General features: G+C 43.4%; 1 protein-coding gene across 1 annotated transcript; it reads left to right on the forward strand.

Moving 5' to 3' along the window:
• The first annotated feature begins 610 nt into the window (after window positions 1-610).
• ERI1 (exoribonuclease 1) lies at window positions 611-11,799 on the forward strand. The gene is made up of 7 exons (XM_075709154.1): window positions 611-644; window positions 1,538-1,713; window positions 4,154-4,364; window positions 5,711-5,794; window positions 6,437-6,546; window positions 8,779-8,893; window positions 10,858-11,799. Exons 2-7 carry the CDS (start codon window positions 1,661-1,663, stop codon window positions 11,098-11,100), a joined length of 816 nt encoding a protein of 271 aa, XP_075565269.1. The 5' UTR covers window positions 611-644; window positions 1,538-1,660; the 3' UTR covers window positions 11,101-11,799.
• The last annotated feature ends 10,368 nt before the right edge of the window (window positions 11,800-22,167 follow it).

Consider the following 22,167-nt stretch of genomic DNA (forward strand, 5'->3'; position numbering starts at 1 on the left):
GGTAGGGAGGGGACGGGGGCCAGACGAATCGCTCTGGTGGCCGGGATCTAGCCACCCACACCCCATGGGTGTCCCAGATCCACGTTTAGGACGCCCTGTGTAAACTCAGGAGAGGAACGTGGAAGCATAAATAAGGTATCTGTCCAGTGCATTTTTCCCATAACGTGGCCAGAGCTTCCAGAAAGCTGCTGTGATCCCAAAACCGGGAGGCTGCTGGGCGACAGCTGAGGAGGGCGGGCGGGTGGTGGGAGCGTGAAGGCAGAGGTGCTGCCGCCGAGGAGCGGGGCCGGGGGCCGGCGGGGCCCGGGGCCGCCTCGGGGCCCGCCGGGGGTGGGGAGGGGCAGGCCGGGCACGCGTGGCGCATGCCCACGACAAATTTTTTATGCCGGGCGGGGAAGGTGGGAGCCGGGGTCGAGCGGCTGTCGGGCTCTCACGGGGCGCAGCGGCCCGGCGAGGGCGGAGGCGGGAGGCGGGAGGCGGCGGGGCCGCCCCCAGCGCCCAGGGGCGGGCCCCGCGCTCTCCCCGCCCCCCGACGGGCCGCCGTCCCCGCCGCCGCCACCGCCATGGAGGAGCAGAAGGAGAACCGCCCGCAGGCTGCCCCCAAGGAGGCGCCGGCGCCGCCCGCCCCCGCCGCCTGCCCGCCGGTGAGTGCGCTGGGGCGGCGGGAGGCGCCGGGCGGCCCCGCGGGCCCGGGCGGGCGGTGATGGCGGCGCCGGGCATGCGCCAGCGCCCCCGGCCCGCCGCTGCCCCCCGCGCATGCGCAGAGGCCGCCCCGCGGCGCGCCCATGGCGGCCGCGCCGCCCGCCCCGCTCGGCCCCGCTTCGCCCCGGCCCTCCCGGGCCCCGCTGGTTGCCGGGGCCAGGCCGGTGCGGCGGGGGCCCAGCGCGGCCAGGCCGGTGCGGCGGGGGCCCAGCGCGGCCCGCCCGGGGGGGGCCGGGCGCCGCCTTACCGAGGGGGCGTCGCCGGTGCCCGGAGGCCCCGGCGGCTGTGGCGGCGGCGGGGCCTGGGGGAGGCCGCCCCGCCGTGTGCTCGCTCCACAAAGGCTGCGAAAAACCGTTTAGAGTCAAAGTGCCTTTAGTTCTTCCTCTTAACTTGTTTTGTTTATTTCGCGCAGAATCGGACGTCTGTCTGTCCGTGTGTCTCAGTATAGATTCCGGTTAATTAAGGCGCCGAGAGACATCTCCTCCTGCCGGTCAAGGTTTTGCCAGTTAGCAGAGACCTAACTTTCTCTGTTGCAACTGGGACACGCGTTCAGGTTTTGTCTTGTCCAGCTAATCTTTGGCATGACTTCAGACACGTGCGTTAGTATCCCTTTATTCTGTCCATTTTTACGAAGGTGAGAAGGGAAATAGTGTTTCAGAGCAGGCGTCAGTATTGATTTTCTTACCCGTCTGTAGGGTAGTTCACTCAGCTTGATCATGAGTGGAACAGTGTGATGTTTTGCCACATTTTGGTGTCAAAACGATGTGTAAATTTTAATGCTCTAGGTTCTTGTTTTCACCTTCTTAAATGACCTTCGGATTTCTCTTTCTTCTAGGGTAGGCAGCATTGTAGGATCAGTCATCAAGAAACTAATGGGAAAAACTCAACTGCCAGTTCGAATGACTTCAGTGATCCTGTTTACAAAGAAATTGCTATAACCAATGGTTATATCAACAGAATGACCAGAGATGAGCTCAGAAGTAAACTTGCAGAGTTCAAGCTTGAAACCAGGTTAGGCTGATCTGTAAACCTTTTGTTTATCTTTGAGAGCAGTAGAGCCATAAGGGATGATTGTTCTGAAGTTTAAAAACACACCACAAAGTGAAAAGCAGACATGCCACCAAACGCCAGTTGTTTTATGTGCAGTCTTGATGCAGCTTCTGTTGTAGGATTTGTGCATGTGATGCTGCTTAATGGATTATCAGAAGTGTGCGCTGTCTCTACCGGTAATGCAAAGAAACAGAAGAATATGTAACTGTAGCTTACCTCTGAACAGGTTTTTGGTCAAGAGTCTGAAGAACTGCAAGGTTGCTCAGGTGGTGTTGCAGGCCTTCAGTGTATAGAAACTTGCTTCAGAACATACATATTTTTATTTACACAGTAAAACATCTGATATTGGCTAGAACCTCTGTGGTGATAGGGCTCAGAATTTAATCAATGCAGAGGACAGCTACCTTTAGATGGAGAGTTTGCTTATCTGAATAGATGTGATAGCACATTCACCTATTCACAATATTCTATAAACTGGATTTGTGCTCACTGAGGAGGAGGAGGAGGAAAGGGCTAGGTATGTAAGAGAGTGGTTCCTGCTCTATCAGAAATGATCTGCAAGACCTTTTGATATTGCTGTGGCCAGGCAAATCTGAGGTGTTGAGAAGGTCAACTGGGAAAAACAAAGTGTATTGTTTCTGTTGGCAACAGTTACGAGGAAGTGGTGGTGAGTTAGCAAAGTGAGAAGCTGCAGCTCTAGAGAAGCGGAAATTTGAAAGGTGAGATGGAGTCTGAAAGGAGAACTCTAGCTTTCTAGAGAAGAAGGTGACTGCAGGGAAGAGGATGTTCTGAGAAAAAAAAAATGCAAGAAACAGATTAGTTTGAAAAGCATAAAGGGGCGGGGGGGGGGAAGAAAAAAAATGGTGTGGGTGGAAAGTGCAGGCTGCCACCTCCACCCCATCTGGCTATGGATGCTCTGGCTGCATGGGGTTTTTTGGGTTTTGTTTTTTTTTTTTTTACTTTCTCCTTTGGTTAAATGAATTTGCCTCTTCAGGAGGAAAAAATTGTATTATTACCTGATAAAATTTTTAGTAAACCAGGTTAGATTTGTACAGCTATTCATCAGTTATTCTTATGTAAATATAAAAAGCAGAATTCAAATAGTAAATTATGTGTTTATGGTTTCCTCCTAGATTATTAATTTTCTATTTGTGTTTTTTATTCAGCTGTAAATGCAGGCAGTTTTAAACTTTTCTCTTAGCTAAGCTAGACTTCTTTTGTCAATAAATTCAATTAAGTTGGTCAGAATATGTCTTATATGTAAACAAATAGTGCATCACCTCCAGTGTAGTGAATTGAGCAGATTGCCACACACCATCCTTTCCCTTGGGGTTATTTTGATAGCAGATCATTTCCTCTTTCAACTTCTTTTATAGGTTTAATGAAGAAAAAGGTAATTTTCCCCTCTATTGGCTCCCATAGTGTTTCAGCTATGAATGAACTGGTCATTGAATTAAACTATATTAATAAACCTGAGTGGAAAAAGTGTTATCTGTGTTTGCAGAAGAGGCTGATGTTCTCAAATGCAGGGTTAGTAGTCTAATTCCAGTTTTTCCTTGTGGATAAGTGGGCTGCTTTTCTGATAATACCACTTGCTACAAGTAGCTCTTCCAACTTCTGTGATTTCATTTGCAATATGTAATTTTAAAAATAAATTATCCTTGTTTATTCAGCTCTGGTTTGTGGCAGTTCTGGCACCTACACTTGCATATTATAATGTTCATATTAAAAAGATGCAGTAAGTAACTTTAATCATTTGCCACTGTGAATTTATGTGTTAGCCACAAACCTCCTGAAAAGCAGGATCTTGACCAGGAAGTTTTTCTGACAACTGAAATCTTACATACTTTAATTGAGTTACTCAAGCTCAATTTTAAATTTAAATTGAGGCAAATTTAAGATGTGGGCGTTTTAGCTGGATTCTGCATTATCTGTGCCACTGATGCAGAAATACCTCGGGCATCAGTTGCTTCAGGCAGAGGGCACAGGGAAATACAGGTGAAGCAGTACTGCTTCCAGGGCCAGAGGTCATCTAGGAGCAATCTGCAAAGACTTGGGTTTTGCAGAGGCTTCAGCTACTGAGTCTTGCTGAACTGGAGGCAACTGCAGAGTGTCTCTGTGCTGTGCTTCCCAGTCTGTCCCCAAATACTGATATAATCTACATTTTTTAGTTTGGGGGGGGGAGTGGGGCAGGGGGCGGTGATGGTGGTCTCTGCATTATCCCAGATAATGGAGTGTTAACTGTGTGATAAAGTTGAATTCAGACTTCATAAGTGCTGGTGTTCAAAATGAGGTTAATAAATTATGAACTTTCAAATGTTAAATACAGCTTCAGTTCTATGATGGTGAAATAATTACTTAAATGTGAGTGTGATCTTTGTCACTTTCCTTATCTCTTTAGAGGAGTGAAAGATGTGCTGAAAAAGAGACTGAAAAACTATTATAAGAAACAGAAGCTGATGCAAAAGGAACCCATTAATGGAGACAACTACTATGACTACATCTGTGTTGTTGACTTTGAAGCAACATGTGAAGAAGGAAACCCACCTGAATTTATACATGAAATAATTGAGTTTCCTGTTGTGTTACTAAACACGCATACCCTGGAAATAGTAAGTGATCTAATTACTGTGTCAGTATGCTGTTCTTCAATGTAACTTCTTTGTTTCAGAAAGTCTAGATTAGATTTTAGGTAGATGTTGAACTTCATTAAAAAATAGGTGGGTTTGTTTTTTTTTTTTTTTCCATAAAGACCTATCCTCTGTGCCTCTTACATACATACAAACAAAACTTTCTTTCTATTCTTAAAGCATCTGGAATAGATCATGCTCCTGCTGTTGTCTCCCTCTGCTGATATAAGGGCCTTCCAGTTTCTCAGTCATCCGTCCTGTCCTCCTCCCCGCCCCCCCCCCCCCCCCCCCCCCCAGCTTCTTTCCCTGCTTTAAGCTATTTCTAGGACTCAAGGCATTCATCACAAAAAAGAATTAGCCAATCCTGTGGTCCTGTGTGAGGCAGTCTAGAAGAGACTAATGCAGAGGTCTAGAAATTGGAGTTGATTGAACTCAGCTTCTTGGTGGGCTAGACTATTTCCACAACGTACCTGACTGATAGCTGTGTAACCTCGTTTTAAACATAACTTAGTAGGCATTTGGCAGCCTCAGGTGCTCTGTTCCAGTACAGCTTGCTTTTAGGAAAAACTACTTGCTGTCTAACTAAAACCGAGTGACTCAGTAAAACAGAGGAAGTGCACGCTCCTCTGACTAATGGTTCATTTATCAAGAACTTCTAAGAAGAGGAGGATTTCGGTAATCACTGTGATGCTACGTATGACTAACCGCAGAGAGAGGATTGTGCAGATTATGAAGATTGTTCTATTACCTTTAGAGTAGTAGGAAACAGTGCAGTTCTTTCCTCTGTCCAAAAGGTTTTTTATAGCAGCAGGGATGTGGGGCTTTCTTTTTCCTATGAAACTTGCACGTAGTCTTCACTCTTGTACTACTCAGTTCCCCAGAGTGAGGTCATTGTGTTTATCTCCGACTGGCTGGCATCCAGAGGTGTATGACTTGGATGCAGCCTCTGAGATGTGTGGCTGGTTGCCTTCCTTGAATTACAGGTGAGCCTACCGCCTAAAAAATACCAGTCTTTGCTCATGCCTTGCTTCTTTTTTCATTACTCATGCTCTCCTTTTCCCAAATCCTCCTCTTTATAGCAGCCTGTCCTTCTCCCCTCTTACATCCGCATCTTTGCTCTTTGGTGCCTACTGGCTGAGAGGAAGGATGTGTTCCGGTTGGAAAGCCGTCCATCCGTCCCGTTGGGAATCTCATGATGGGCTGGGGAGGTACACACTCCTTTTTGCCTCAAGCAGGGCAGGTAGCCGCTATTGCCTTTCAGCTATGGGCAAGCCAAAGAAGTTGCTACATAGTGTGCTGCCGCTAAGTGTTTGATTCTCTTATTACAGGAGGATACCTTTCAGCAATATGTGAAGCCAGAAATTAATCCCAAGCTTTCAAACTTCTGCATCAGTCTGACAGGAATCACCCAGGTAATTTGCAGTTTTGTTTTTTCAGGAAAAAATACGAAAAAAAGAGATGTGGTGTTGATGTTTTCAGACTGGTAATCTTTCATGGTAATTTTTCTGTAAGGCTTATTCTCTTAATCCTTGGGTTTTCCCCCTCTCCCAGTTATCACAGAATGGATTTCACTAGGTGTTTGTAAGGAGCTGTAGGGAAAAGCTTGCACTTTGTAATCCATGTGTAGAAACTTAATCTTTAGTAGAGAAAAGCACCTTTTGAATTGCATCAGTTCCTCTTCTAACATTTTTATTCTAAAGGGTTTAGAGTCTTATGATGGCAATGACTTGTGATCAAGTGACTTGAGCAGGAGCCTGGGAAACAAGCGCCAAGATTTTAATTAAAAGTTCAACAGCTGACTAACCTTGTTACCTTTATAGGTGCCATTTGGAGGTTGGCTCTTTTAGTGGTCCTTTTTTTTCAGTTTAGAAAAATCTGTCCAATTGTCTGCTTATTTTAATGTGTAAACTGTTTCTAAAGATTCTTTGTGAAGCCAGCTTAGGCAGTGATTTAGTGAGTGCCTATATACCAACATAATTCTTACACTTCATGCTGGTTTGGTTTTTTTTTCTGAAAAAAAGCGTTCCTCACTTTTTTTTTTTCGGTTCTCTTAGGACATTGTTGATAAAGCTGATACATTTCCTCAAGTTCTGCAGAATGTCATAGAGTGGATGAGACAGCGAGAACTGGGAACAAAGTATAGCTATTCCATGTTGACAGATGGGTATGTCCTTATGTAACCTTCAGCACAATCTAAAACTGCAAAATGGTGTTTAATCTTTGTGAGACTATTATTAAAGGTGGATCATGACACCAACATTTTGCCACAATTCTAGCTTTCGGGAAAATCAGAAAAGCTGAACTAAACAACTTGAAATGAAGCTTTAATCCATTAGATGGCACTGTTTCTTTCCTAGCTTTCTGTATGTAACTAAATGATGCTGAATAGACTTTTTATCCTTTTTTGGTTTTGTAATTCTCTGTTTACATCTAGTTTTCATACTGCACATAATACCTGAAAATAACATTGTGCAATTTCAGTTCTAAGTAACTCTCATGCTTTCCTGAATCCGAGGTTTCAGAGATGTGTGGTGGTTGTGTTGTATCCTATGTGTGTTGGTGTTAGTAAGTCCTGCGTATTTCACCAGAAAGCAATAATGGATTATGCTGTTTATCGAACAAGGAGGAATGGCTAGCGCAGAAAGCTCTCTGCTTTGCCTTAGAGGGCTGTGGCTCTGGTAGGTCCCAGCATTGACAAGCTTTGTGTGTGAGGCATTGAATGGTCCTTGAACTGCCACCTGAACTTGCTCTCTCACAAGGTCTGTGTGGAAAATCAAGTCCCCTAATTACTGCAGAGCGAACAGATCTTGAGATCTAGATAATATCTGTGATGCAACATTGTTCTTGTGATCTTAGCTTTGTCATACAATGAAAGGTATTGTTTGAGCCCTATCTTACATGGCACTGGCCAGGGAATTTTTCTGTAGGTGATGCCTGCTTTTTAGCTGTGAAACATCAGTATTCTGTTAACATGTCTGCTTTCCTCTTTCTCTTGGAATGAGGGCTTTAAGTAGCACAGAGAGTTTTTAACATTAGCCGTGTTGAGTGGAATTATGCATTTTCATGTTGCTATGCCTGTTGCTTGCATGGAGTAAGTCTTCTGCTGTGCTGGATTAAAAAGGCAGTCCTGTGCCATTCTGTTCCGATGACTGTGTCAAACCTAAGGGAGATGAGCCCTGAAACAAAACTGGAGTTCATGAGAAAAGTGCATGGGAGATCTTAGCATGACTTCGTAACACTTTTGTCAAGTAAAACACAAATAAATATTCTAGTCTGTAATATGAGTGATTTGAAAAATAATGTATTGTAGGACATGAATGGATACACAACAAAACCTTTTTTAACTAATCCAACTTAGCAAGTGGAAAATTTTTTTGGCCATGAGACTTTTTTCTCAAAATTCCTCAAGAGTTGGACAGTGACTATAAATCGCAGGTCTTTTCTGGTGAAGAACCCATATCATTGAAATGTGGTTGTGTCCAGTGTGAACAGTGAAGCCTTTAAAAGCTGTCACACAAGACTTGAGGTGTATGGTTTAGATCTGTGTACACCTTAAAAATAAGGAGTTAAAATAGCGGCATTCCAACTTTAATTTAAGAAACTGTGGTAAATACTGCTATTTGACTGATTTTTTTTTTTTACCTATGATTAGGTTTCTATCTTTGGAAGCAACAATGATTTAGAAAAAGAAAATGTTGAAGCAAAACTGGTGCAAGACTGGTTATGTTACTGGGCCTAGAATGTGTCTGGAATCCCCTCAGTGAAATTGCTCAAGGAGAATAGGTGCATTGAAATCTGTCATATAGGTGAGACTGGGTAGACAGCTGCAAGAGAGGGGTGGAAAAAAGGCTCTACTTTAGCTTCAAGCTTACAGACTTGTTTGGCTGGATCCCTTCACGAAGGCGGGCTAGAAGTGCATAGGGTTATAGTTTTAGGAGAACCAGACTTTTATAGAAAGAAGATGAAAACTAAGTGCAGTCTTGTTTCAGTAACCTATGTTAAGTAGAGAGATGCATGCATACCCAAGTAATCAGGAAAATTTAAGGTGTCACTTGCTTCCCCAAGGGCTGTGTTAAGCGTCTGGTTTATTGGCAGCATTTGGAGCAGATGTGGTAGGTGGAGAAGTTGGCATGCTATTTTTTGTTTTAACCACCCTGGACCTGAAAGCATTCTAGTGAAAATCTTGCTCATGTCATTATTTGTTTTCCCCATAATTAACAAATACATACTAAAAAATTCTTTACCATGATTATAGCAAAAGAACTTTTCCTAAACTGCTTTCCTTCTACTGACCACCAAAGACAAGACAGCTGTTTGTGCTACGGCTGTGCAATATGTAGAACGCAGGGCATCTGAATTATATATTACTAATGTTTTTCTCTTTTGACTTTTTAAGATCTTGGGATATGAGTAAATTTTTGAACATCCAGTGCCGTATTAGCCGTATCAAATACCCTTCTTTTGCCAAAAAGTGGATCAATATTCGCAAATCATATGGGAACTTCTATAAGGTTTGTACAGATTGTTTCTCTTGTGGGAAAATTTGGTTTAAAAGTCTGGAATGTCCTGTTGTGTTTGTCATCTTGTGTAGTATAAAATGATAGTACTTAAACTAGTTGCCTGGGGCCTGATTTTCAAGTGTGCTTCATGCCCAGATCTCACTTTATTAATTGAAGATCATGTAATCTACTGTATTTTGATTTTAATGTTAATCTTGTTTTTAAGAATCAGGAGATGTTCCATGAAGGATTGTTTAAAAATGTCATACTGGTGCTCTTAGATCAAGTGTGTCTTGAAGTAGTTCAGCTGAAAAGACTCTGTATTGATTTTTTTCAATTATTTTTTCCTGGGTTCATGTAATACACTACAAAAATAATTTACACCACTACCCTCAGATATCTATCTCTACTTTTGACAGTGTAAAGGGAACAGAGAAAGATTAGGACATATCTACAGTTGGATTAAACTGTCAGGAGAAGAGTAATACCAAGTTCAGTGCTGGACCCTATTGCCGCTTTCTTTCACTGTCAGATTACCATAAATTGGATTATTGGAGATTCTAGTGAATTCCTAGTCAGTCTACACTAAACCATTAGTTTGAATGTGATTTCAGCATAGCTGATGATCTTCTCTTGAAGGACTTCTTCATACTAAATGTAACCTCTAGGAAAAAAAAAAGAGGTTTAACATTTAATAAGAGAAGAGCTTTACTCTGTGCTGAGCAAATATTACAGGGTTACTCCATTTCTCCCTTTATTATTGTGCCTTCTCTGCATGTCTGTTTCTGTTGGAAACATGCGAGAACACAGAACAATCTTGTTAGCGCTATCAGCTTTAACCTAGAATACCTTTTTTTTCCTTCTCTGCTGAGCAGTGAGTGCTTTTTCATCAAAGGCAATTAAGATTGTAACTTAGAATGAATCAATTTCTTTTTACTCTTTGTGATTTTTTTTTTAAATAAACGCAAACAGCTGTAGCATTTATAGTTGTTCAGTGCTTCTGTTTAGCTATTCCGTGCTGCTATTGAATTTGTTTTTAAGTAACAGTAATAGATAAAATCAATGACAAGGAATGTATTGTAACTTTGCTGTGGAATATCCCACAACCTGCTGGTATGTCTCCCCTGCCCAGTTTGTGGGTGTTATTTTTGGAGTTGCATATTGCCAGGTTTTGGCAACTGTTGTCACCATTCTGCCTAGCTATTAAATCCAGTAGTATGGTGCAATATCCTGGAACTTGTCATGTCCCGTGTTCCCCCACCCCAACCACCATCATGAAGAGAGCAAACTGAAGTTTTCCTTTAAAGTTATCCTTTTGTTTTTCTTTGACCTTTCCAAAGCACAAATGTATATTTAGTAATTAATCGAGAGAGGACTTGGAGCTTTTGCTAGTGTAGCACTTTGTATGGGTAAGTCAGTTAAGCAGTAAGTCAGTTAAGCTTCCTTGTCTGTTCACGCTGTTGGTCATCCATGTAAACATGGGCTGCTGTAGGCTTTGCTGATCTGTTCCTGTGGTGTTTGGAGGCATTGAGAAGCTTGATGCCAGTGAGAATTAGGAGCCTGGTGCTTCTTTAATTGCTTAGCATTTAAAAGGAAAACCAAAATCTGATTCCCTCTGCAATGCCACTTTGGGTGGTAATTCCCTCTTTTATAAAGCTTGTTAGACCTAGGCCATGGCTTCCACCATTGCCGGCATTGGCACATCTTGAGCTGGTGCTGGTAATGGTGAGAGGCTCTTGAGATTATCCTGAGTCTAGACAAGCTCCTGTTGACTACGTCTCCTCTGTAAAAATGAGAGTGTCTGTCTCACCAAGGTGCTTTGAAGTTAAATTGTTAGTGATCTGACAAAAGGCAACATGAAAGTAGAATGTGACTTACGCAGATTTTAAGCCTACTTATGTTTCTACTGTACTGTGTTAGATAAAAAGACTTGGTACAGAACCTAATTCTTGAATGTGGTTCACTTTCTCCATCAGGTTCCTAGGAACCAGACCAAGCTGACAATCATGCTTGAAAAGCTGGGCATGAATTATGATGGGAGACCTCACAGTGGACTTGATGACTCTAAAAACATTGCAAGGATAGCTATAAGGATGCTGCAGGATGGCTGTGAACTGCGGGTGAATGAGAGAATGCACGCTGGACAGCTTATGACAGTCTCCTCCTCAGCCCCCTTAGAGGGAGCCCCCGCTCCACAGATGCCCCGCTACAGAAACTAGGCGTTCGGGGTTCTGCCTTAGGAACTGCTCTCGGATACCCGCTGAAGACTGTTAAGAGCTTATTAAACAGCCACCTCTGCCAACCTGTCTGCAATGCAGAATCTGAAAGCACCTTAACTAATCATCTCTCTTGAAGTAAAGAGGAGTGTGGAAGGTCTTTGCTCTTTGAAGCCTGTGTTACAGCATTTTTTTTTTTTTATACCAATGATTTTTTTTGTTGTTGTTGTTGCTTGCAACTTTTCTAGCAGTAAGGTTGACATGCGGAATCCAGGCAAAGTGTTAAGCTTTTAAGAACATGTAATTTAAACACACACGAAAATCTATTTGGTCTGTGCGCTGCTGTTCCACCCTAGCCTGTGGGTAGTATTTATTCATTATGCCATACTGTAATGATATCTAGCATCTGATTATTCATTGCACACAAATAAGGCATTGCTAGAAGAACTGAAACAGTGAGTGGTCGGGTTGGCGTTTCCTGATAAGGCACTCTTCTAAGGGTTCCTGCTTTTTTTTTTTTTTTTTAAAAAGTCTAGGAGAAATGGGAGCATGCTCGTCAATTCTAAAGCAGTAGAGAAGTACTGTGTTGTTTGGGGGTTCTTTTTATTTTTTTTTTCATTAAAGGATATGTTTGTTTGCTTCCACATCAAATAGAAGAGCTGTGTATTGAATAAAAATTCCATTAATGCAGTATAATAGTAATTTTTTAAGGTGTATTTAAAAAAGGGAAGGTTCTTCAGATTTTTACTTTGAGGATCGTTGTCTCCTATTCCTGCTACGCTCATAGCTGCACTTCATTTAATATCGCTTTTAGACAGTCAGCCATTTGCACTTAGAAATGAGAGAAGTAAAAATAAGTTCACAAAATTTTGACGATCTGGCATGTTTTGCTATGTGGTTGTTATGTAAAACAAAACAAGAAGCTTCTAGTTCATAATTAAAGACATGCTCAACTATTTTTGGTACCTTCCCATACCTCTGCCACCATGAAGCTATGCCTTTATCTCAAAATCTAACATTGGAAGATTAATAGAATTTTATTAGAAAAGGCCACATCTAATTAACAATTTCTTCTGCTTTCTTCCTAGGCCCCAGATAAGATGATATTCAAAAGAGGCCAAAGTGTTAATTTGCTTTGTCTCCATGGGCTGTTACAAAGTACAACATTAATGTGATCAGCTTTGCATTAGAATGGCTTGTTCTGAAAAGCGGAATGATGTATTTTGGTTGCTCGTAGTTAAAAAAAAAAGTTAGTTCGGTATCCCCATATTATAATTTATTCATTCTTTCTGCCACTTAGATTCAGGAAACAAAATAACCAATTCATAATAAAGCTTTGTTGAGAACATTCACTACTTGGCTAATCAAACTCCTCCCTGCCCTCCTTGCTCTTCTGACTGTTAAAGTGGATGAATGGAAACATGAAAACTTTATTTTAAATTCCTATAAGAGAGAGAAGTATTGGTTAATTCTCTGTTGCTTCACATGTAGGAAGGAAGCAGTTTTCTTTCTGGAGTCACAGATTTGGGCAGCCACAACTGCTTTAGAATGATGTTAATTTTTTTTCTGAAAGTAAATACTTGTTCTACTTGTAGAGTTTTGTTGAACTTTACAGTTTCTTTCTGTAGTAATACTTGATGTATTTTGAGAAGGGTAAAATCCAAATCTCTGATATGCTTACTCTGAAAATACCTTTTATTTGTCAGACCATATTTTGTACAAATTGTTAATTACACATTTGCTTTTCACTATAGCAACCATGGTATCTTCTTTTTTTTTAAGAACCATGGTAATTTACTTCTTTTGTCTCTGAGTTACTGTGGTGAATGTTTCTATGATAAAATTGAATCTAGCTCAGCAGATCTCCCCTTGGGATGCTGGCAGTATCGTAGACTGTCACTAGTCTTTTATTTACAGGTCTGTAACCAGGCTCACAGTCCAACGAAAAACTTTATTTGTTACAGATTATACTACAGGTTTCATAAGTGAAGAGCTGTTGTAATTTTATATCATTTATTTTAAGTACAGAGTTGTTTATTTTTGTTAAATAACTTCAAAAAGGTATTTTGAGATAAGGGTTAAATATTAATAATTGTTTTCTGTTTACTGCCTGAGTAGTTTTTTTTATCATTGAGTTGCAGAAATCAGTGGAATCATTCCAGATACTATTTTATCTAAGTTGGATTAATGTCAGACTGTAACTATTTTCACAGAACGTTTGATTCTGTGATTTTGAGATGGAGTCAATTTTATCAGTGTTGTGGGTTTACTTGAAATGTAAACAAACTTATTAAAATAAGTTAGTATTTATTAACATGTCAGGTACTGAATTCACTCTATAAAGCATGAGATGACTTCAGCAGTCTTGGTCTCACTGTGGCCCATGATCAGTCTTCTCTGGTGGACTAGCAACATGGCCATGGCTGGGTGGCTGACATTTCATGAGTGTAACTAGTTCACAGTACTCCGTAAAGGGATAAATTTTCCTGGATGCTTTCATACTAAAGGGGAAGGAGGCATTTGAGGAAAAAAAAAAAAAAAAGGTGGTATGGTGATTTTAGTAGTGACGCTTGTGTTCAGCCAAACAATGTTTTTTCAGGTTGATCTCGTTTGTTCGTCCAGGGAAGCTTGCTGAGTGCGTGTCTGCTATAATACATTTTTTTTTATTAGAGGAGTCATCCCATGCTGGAAAAATTCATTGACAACTATGTAAGAAACAATCTCCTTTTTATGCAAAAAAAACCCCATGCAGACATTATCCTGCTGATATAGTAAAAGGCTTTGTTTTGTTGTTGTTTTTTTAATTTCACATTTCAGGAGCTGTACTTGAGCAATTCTGCTGCTACTGCAGACAGCCTTTGTAAAGCCCTAGTGAACTTTAAACAAAGGAGTTGCAGACAAAATTTCAACATAAGCACTTTCAAGTAGATTTCTTAATAAGTATTTATATGAATGTGAGAGGGATTCACAGAATCTTGGGGTTGTGTTAGAGGGGAAAAAAGGTTTCTCAGGTTAAAGAGCAATAACCTCTCTGTCTCAATGAGCAAATGTCGCTAGCTGCATGGGAAAGAAGAGGTCACAACAGTGTGTAGCCTCCCACCAACCTCTTGGTGAGGTATGGCTACAGGGGCAAGTCTCAGCAGGTCAGTTGTCCATAGAAACTGCGCCTGTCTGTGCTTGTCTTTATTATAAGGTAGTTTAATATTTTAGTTTAACAAGATTGTTGTTGTTTCCATATTTTGTTGGAAATTAACATTGCAATGAGGAGGGGGCTGTTCCCAGCAGTGGAAATAAGTAAAAACCTCAGTTCACTTTGAGTTGATGTTCTCGTGCCCTTGGAGATCTCTCGGCGCTTCACTGCAGGCCTTCACTGCTCTTGGGTGATCTTGCAGAAGCAGTGTTTTTTCACCACAGCTTTGCTAAAGGACAACGTATTTCTCTTGCCTTACAGTTCCCAAGGCTGGTTTTTAAGTCCTCCCTTTAGCTTCTTCTTCCATTAGTGAACTTTTGCCTCCCCTGGAAAGAAGTTTGTGCTAGGTGAGATCTTTGTATGCTCTTTTTAATTGGGGGAAACAAAACAACAGCCCTTTAAAAAGAAATTGGAAGTCTTCCTGTGGAGGATAGGTGTCAAGAGACCCAGTTACTGACTGGAGGCTTATGTAACGGGCTAAATGTATAGAACATCCTTCTGTTGCAACCAAGACCATCCCAGCCCCCTCTGAAGGACTTTGTATTTGACAGCCCCATGGGTAACAGTGACAGCTTACTGGAAGGATTCCCCTAATGGCAATACGTGAAATAGGAAGGTGGTGGGCAGTCCACACTTCTGCTCTACCTTGTATTGACCTGTGGCCTAGCTGAACAGCCATAGCGGGGAGCAGGCTAACACTTCATTTCAGCAGACCTGCCTGCTGAAGTCGCTTCTCTCTTGGGTTCCTTCTAGTTTTGTCTTTGGGCATTCAGAGCCTCCAACACTGACTGGCTTTTGCCCTCTTGAAATTGGAGGACTTTGTGTGGTGACAGAAAAGCCTGAAGTAGCTTCAGGGATGTGCTCCTTAAAGGAGTGTGACTGCTTTGCACTAAGCGGCCTCACATGGAGGAAAGTCTTTTTCAAATGAATGACCAGGGCCTTGGCCACCTTTATGGCAGAGGTGACCTCTGGGTGTGTTGTGGTCAGGGAGGTGACTGCATGGCTCAGGCGGCTGTCTCCTCTGTGGCTGCTCCGTTCAGGGGTGCCCCGTGGGTAGTACCATGCTCCCCGCTCCTGCAGTCTTAACTCACTGTGGTCATGACCGCACATGTTAATTGTGAATCTCATCGTGCTGTTTGCAGATAGATAGTGGCGGGGTTTTGCCTACTTTCCTGGCTAAGTTCTTGCTAATTGGGTTTTTTGCTGTTTGAAGTGAATGGTAGTAATGATCTTGCATTGGTGAAGTACTTGCAGGTGATTCTGACCTCCTTTTTTTTATGTTCCCTGTTTCAGCAATGTTGATTTTTAAAGAGCACACGTAGCCAAATGGACTTCTGTGAGCCAGAGATGTCCCAATAAGCAGGAATTGCTTCATTGCGCTCGTGTTCAGCTTTGGGGTGGTGTGCAGGTCCTGGGCTGCAGGCTGGCCGCGAAGCATGACACGCCTTCCCAGGCAGCTACACGCTCAGCAAAACACCGCGCTTGGGCATCGCGTACTTTTACTTATGACTGCAGTCAGTGTGATTTGGAGGTCTTGCTGTGTTCCTTTATTTTGTAATAATTCATAGTCTGAATTGATAAGTAGTTGAATACTTAACGCTCTGAGCAGCATGAAAGTGCTTTATATGTAGTTTAAAGAAAAGTGTAGCAGCCAGCAGTATGAGACTCAAAAGTGCCTCCCTTTCTCACTTGAAAACACTTGAATGTTTGTGATTAATTTCTACTTATGCAGATACGGACTAAAATGATAGAGACCTAAAAAGAAGGGAGAAGTAGCATGTTATTAGCTGATCTAGGCAGGGTAGGCCAGGTGTATGCTTACACCTATCTGTGTAGTGGGTGTCTAATGCAGTTGATGGACTTTGAGAACAGGCTTTTGGGGATGCCTAACACCACATACAGAGGGGGTGACTGACCGCTTCTGCACAAAGCGTGGCTGTATTTAAGCATGATCTGGGGATAGCATGGTCATATATTGCTGTGGAGAGGGAAGACGGAGCCAGCCCCCCCAACCTTGTCTTAGTGATAATTCTGCTCCAAATGGGAGGCTGGACAAGAGATCTCCCCACCTCCTTTCCAAACAGCTCTCCTCTGGTTCTGTGAAAACCCGTCAAGGGGAAAAACAAGCTGCAGATTATCCAGTAGTCTTAATCTGCTGCTAGGATGACTTAGTTAACTGGGAATTTCCCATGCGCTTTTGGCCACAGACAGGGCCCTCAGGCCAGCTTTACTCTTCAGAGGACTCTGTTTCTCATTATTGATAGAGAGCTGTTCTGTCCTACCAACAGAATGTCGTGCGATGTATTAGTTTGGAACGTTAAACCATGTCCTGCTGAGAGTAATATCCATAGAGCAGGTCGCCACGCTTGGCAGTTTTCAGTAAACAGGCAGCCCTGTAGATAAGGGGCATTTATTTGAGCTGAGAAGTCTGGGTGGGGCGTGGCTGCAAAAGAAATCGGGCACCTTATCCGGCATCCGGGGGAATTGCAGTGGTGCCTGCGAAGCCTGTCTGTTGGTGTGCTGCAGATCCTTGGGAGCAGTTTCCTTCAGCTGTGCTGGTGCTTCGTTTCCCCCTGTTAATCTGCAGAGCCCCACGGGCACGTTTCTTCCTCGGACCCTTCTCAAACACTTCAAATTTCCTGGTTTTGGGGCTGGCTTCCCTGGAATTTACTGGCTTGCTCCTCGTTCTTGCTTGTTTTGCTTATATGAAGTAGTCCTTCCCTGACCCTGCTTGTACTGATTTTTTAACAAGCCGTGTCTGGAAGCAGCTGTACTCTACGCTGCAATCTTGTCTGTGCTGCTAGCCTAACTGTTATGAGCAGGGCTTACAGAAACCTTATCAGATCAGGGGCTGCTGCCTTGTTAGGAGCATGTATAGTAAGGTGTTGCGGTTCCTGAATGCTGCAGACATTTAACAGGTACTGACAGTAAGGAGGACAGTATAAGTAAATGGAGAATCTCTTGGCTTCCTTCACAAGTCATGGCAAAAAGCTTGTGGCAAAGTCTCATGGTTTAATGTTACTTTGATTCATGCTTGCTATCACATGCATATCTCTGGGGCTGCTGCCACCATTAGAGATTAAAAATCATGGCAAGGACAGTGTCATCTTGAAAGTGAATGCCAGTTAAGTTAGATGAGTGATGGGTATTTGTTTCTACACTAGAGCTGTGTTGGTAAGTGTAGCATCACGTGGAGGAGGTAGAGTGATGCTTTACTAGATTTAGCGAGTAAGTCCATTCAAATGCCGTTGATTTTTCTGACAGATTGTCGTTAGCCTTCAAGCATGCAAAACTTCTGTTCTTGTGTTGGCCTTGAAAGAGGAAAATAATGTTTTTAAGCTTATAAATATCTTCTAAAAGTTTGTATTTGAGGGATTGGGGAGATAGAGATCTACATATGGTTTCAGGATGACTGGGAAATTGGAAGTGCTTTAGAAGAAATGGTGTTGAGAAAGTGTTTTTGTGCTGTCAAGTACAGAAAGGATTTGGTTCGGAGCAAGACGTTTTTGTGATAGTTGTGTAGCATTTAGCGTTGTGTAGCTGTTTAACACTTTGGAGCGTGGCACCATGGAGCTCTAGAGGACCTTGATCAGCCTTGCTGGCTGTTTTTGTGGAGCAATCCCAGCAGGGGATTTTAGCACAGAGCAAGATATTATCCGGCTGAGACGGTGGCAGCTCCATAGAAGTACTAAATGGTATTATAAACACTACACCTCAACATATTGGCAGGAAGTTTCTTCCATAGTTCAGTCTGGGAGATGGTGATGTTCTTGTAAGTGTTGGATGAAGGCTTCCAAGATGTGTTAGCAGGTTATCAAAATTACAGCACGCCTACAGCTCCTTAGATTACCTAGATGTGATGAACAAGGGGCAGCCTAAACCAGGACAAGACCAACCTGAAATCTCAAGGCTTGTTGGATGATAAAAGAATGGGATTGGAGCAATTAGTCGTTGAGATAAGGAGACAAAAGACAGCAAGTATATCCTAATGATTCACAGAGATAGGACAAGATGATCCTAATCACAGGATGGGCTCCTACAGGTACAGAGAATACATCCAAAACCTGCGTATGCTCACCAACCCGAGAGTTCAGGAAGGTGGGGGAAGATAGGTGGCATCTTTTTTCTTCCATCTTGTTGTAAGTAATCTTGGCAAGAGCATGAACCCTTGGTGTTTGCATTCTGGACTGACCACATGAAACATGTCATAGTACTTGTGATGTATATATATGTGAGTATGCATTAGTGTAAACAGTTTGGGTTTTTTTGAACAAAATCACTTTCTATAGTCTCACCTTGAGCTTTGCTGCAGTGTGGCTGCAAGAGCCAAGATCCATCAGTGCATAGACAGTGCTGGGATGCAAAGTGTTCATTCTTGGTCCAATGTCTTTGAGGGAAAGTCACCTTTTCAAGTCACCTTCTCCAGCTGTCTCTTCTCTTTCACTTATGGCTTGATTTTGCTGCTTTAAAAGGAAGTTCTGACACTGTTTTCTCTTCCTTGTTTCCCTGTGACAGGCTGTCTTACTCTTGAAAGCTTGCTGGGAACCAACAGCTGCCAGATGATTTTAGCAGTAGCACTAGAATGTCTCACGAGGATCCTCTACTGAACCATGCTGTTGGATTTATTTTGGCTTACTATGAGTGTGAAAGGTGGTCTTGGGAGTATATATGCAGCCAAATTCTTGGGTTGCAAGGTGTATGTGGACCACTTAGCACATTGCTAAGGCACCAATGACCTGCTGGACTGTTGGCATCCCACACATGTAGAGGGCAATCTAGCTGTGCTTGGAGCCATCCTGCCAGGATCTACCAATACGAGGGCAAACTCAAAGGATGGCAGAGGACTGCAGTGCCCCAGTACAAAATGGGTTTGGTGACCCACTCTGAAGAATACAACCTCAAATGATGGGCCTTGAAATGGAAAAGGAATCTGTGAGTCCTTCCAGACATAGTCTATAGAACATTTCAAGTAAGCATGATGAAGTGTGCATTTTTGGCAGAGCTTAACGGGCAAATGGAGGCCAAGTAGGAAGGTTGTTTTCTCAAGGAGACAGAAGGATGCCTGTTGATTAGAAATGGTTCCCGCTTGCTGGGTTTGCCATAGACTTACAGTTTTCATTCTAGTCCTGTTTCCAATTCCACTTTATTTCTTCCTGTCTCAGAAGCACTTGACACAAATAGCACATAATTCACCCTGTCTTAAGGTCTTTAAGAATTAGACGTGTAGGGCCTGCTAGGGGAAAGATTTAGTTACCTAAACATAGCTGTCTGGTGCCCTCTGGTACCTGAGCTGTCTGCACAAAGCTTGCAGAGACCATATGGGGCCTGCAGGAGTCCTGTCTTGTAAAGCAGCAGCTGGAGGCCACACTGGAGACCTGAGATATCTCCAGTAGCACTATTACTCATACCTGTGTGTGAGCACTGGAATGGTGCCCCTGGAGCAAGCCCATGGCCCAGTCAGCTTAACAGGAAGAGACAGATACCTCCAGAGGATGAATTGTCCCGTTGGTCTTTGCTGCCTCTTAATATGACTTAGCTGCAACGCAGAAGCTGGGCTGCTGCTGTGCAGCATATGAGCTTCCACAAAGCCTTTGCTAGAGAGACCAGGATTTCAAGCAGCCAGGAGAGGGAGTGCAGTTGTTAGGCCAAGACATCATCTCCCAAACACTTTGGGCTTTGGGAAATGAGGACGTGTTTCTGTTTGGCTCACTTGCTAGCCTTTCCAAAAAAGCATGGGAGAAAGACAGCTAGATCTGGATTTAGTTGTTTTGTTTCTGCACTTCAGTGAAAATGAGTAGTGACAGCTGCTATAGGATTGTTCGGTTTGGGATCGCCTTCTGCTATTCTGCCTGTTTGCACAGGAGTGGTGGAGGAGCCGACCTTTGTGGAAATCAATTACTTGCCAAGGTCCTCAGTTGCAGATGGGGGTGATTAGCCTTTGACCTTTAGGAAATCTTGAACTGATTCAAAGTTGGGAAGAGTCTCTGAAGCACTTGCTGAAGTGAGGAGTGATGCTTATTTTTTTTTTGGTAGTGGTTTGGTGCAAGTTTTTAAGCTGGGATGAAGGGATTTCAGCTCTTCAGTTTCTTAGAGCAAAATGCTGCATTTGGGATGCCTTCTCTTAGTGCTTTCAGGGTTAGGCATCACTTCCTCTCAGGGCAACTTTTGCCTGCCAAACTATCTCTGTGGTTGTCTGCACAAACCACAGAGCATGAGACTGTTGTCTGCCTTCCACTGGTGGAACATGAAAAGGCACTTCTTGCATGCGCAGGACAGAGCTGCTTTCTGTGCAACTGCATGAGAACACGTGGAACAAACTAGAGTGCTAGGCAGTGAACCCAGCCTTGCAAGACACTGCCATAGCTGAGTATAGGTGAAAGGCAAGAGAACTGGCCCTCCCCTGCAAACAGGCAAAATGAAAAATGCCCCAAAAAAGGAAAGAAAGAAAAAAGGAAGTATTCTTGCATTTTATTTTCCCTTCATAAGTTTGGAGCAGCCAGTCTTTCTGGGCTGCCTTCAGCCCCATCCTTCCTCTTCCCAGAAAGCAGTTTTTCTATGCTAAAGACTGTCCCTGGTAACTGAGCTCTGCCTCTGGAAAGGGTAGTCCCTTCAAAGGGATGTGCCTCCAACGCTGATAGCACGGCACTAACCTCTTCCACAAGCATGGGAGTGCTTTGTTTTGATTATTTAGCCAGGAGAGTTGGAAAAGGCTGGGAGACTGCTGAAGGCAGAAAAGGACAGAGCGCTGGCTGCAAACAGAGGGACAGCAGCAGCAGAAGGATGGACTCAGCACCGTCTCCAGTCTGTTCCCCCAGACAGGCAAAAACCCCCACTGGAGAAAGAGGATCATCTTCCAGAGGAAAACAAGGAAGAGTGGAAAATGGATACGGGCAAATACATGCACAAGCATCTGCAAAAAAGGACAGTGAAATCTGCCCACACACTTCACAGGCAGAATCCTCCTCCTCCCTGGGCTGTTCCCGCTCTTCTGCCCGCAGGTAGGACGTACAGGTAGTGCAGGGAGCGGGGATGCCGCTCTGTCATCTGAGACCCAGTACAACTCGTGGGCAGGGAGCTGCGGAAGTAAGGGACTGGCAGACAGCTCCCAGGCTGAAATGTGTTTTGCATGAACAGTTCGTACACTTCTGCATAACAAACATCCGCAAACAGAAAGGCAGTTTGCCTGCAGTCTGTTAACAGGTAGCAGGGCTAAGGTTTGCCAGAGAGTTTGCTTGCAATGAATAATTCAACCAGTCCTGCTGCCCTTAAATTTAGGTAATAACGCTGCAGTCAAAGGCTTTCTGAGTTTGGCAGCTAATGCTATTGCAGGCTTGTCTCTGTGTTTGGCCTAGGGCCTGCACTATTTCACAGGTGACTTTGACCTTGTGTGACAGCATCACTACAAACTGGTCCCCTTTTACCTGGCAAATCTGGATATTTACCTGGATATTAGGAAGAAATTTTTTACAATGAGGGTGGTGAAGCACTGGAACAGGTTGCCCAGAGAGGTGGTGGAGGCCCCATCCCTGGCAACATTCAAGGTCAGGTTGGACGGGGCTCTGAGCAACCTGATCTGGTTAAAGCTGTCCCTGCTCACTGCAGGGGGTTGGGCTAGATGATCTCTAAGGGTCCCCTCCAACCCAAAGCATTCTATGATTCTATGGAATCAGGCACAAATTCTTTCACCAGCTTGCCAGTACCAAACTTGTAAAGTAGCCCATGTTCTTCTAGAGGAGACTGCAAACAGGGCTGGGGGGTGGAGGGGAATGCTGGCTTCAGGCTGCCACCTGAAACACCTTCCCAGAGGTCAGCCTGATGGCACCTTTTCTTCCCCGTCACCATCTTGCCTTTGGCGGTAGTATTTGTTCAGGGTCCACTGA

The sequence above is a fragment of the Pelecanus crispus genome, chromosome 4 (assembly GCF_030463565.1).
Source record: "Pelecanus crispus isolate bPelCri1 chromosome 4, bPelCri1.pri, whole genome shotgun sequence".
Lineage (NCBI taxonomy): Eukaryota > Metazoa > Chordata > Aves > Pelecaniformes > Pelecanidae > Pelecanus > Pelecanus crispus.

What these genes read in the sequence shown, in the direction of transcription:
- ERI1 (XM_075709154.1), top strand. Translation starts at nt 1,661, where the DNA reads ATGACCAGAGATGAGCTCAGAAGTAAACTTGCAGAGTTCAAGCTTGAA. An exon ending in GTCTGACAGGAATCACCCAG is followed by an intron (nt 5,795 to 6,436) that starts GTAATTTGCAGT and finishes CGGTTCTCTTAG; the next exon opens with GACATTGTTGATAAAGCTGA. An exon ending in CATATGGGAACTTCTATAAG is followed by an intron (nt 8,894 to 10,857) that starts GTTTGTACAGAT and finishes TTTCTCCATCAG; the next exon opens with GTTCCTAGGAACCAGACCAA.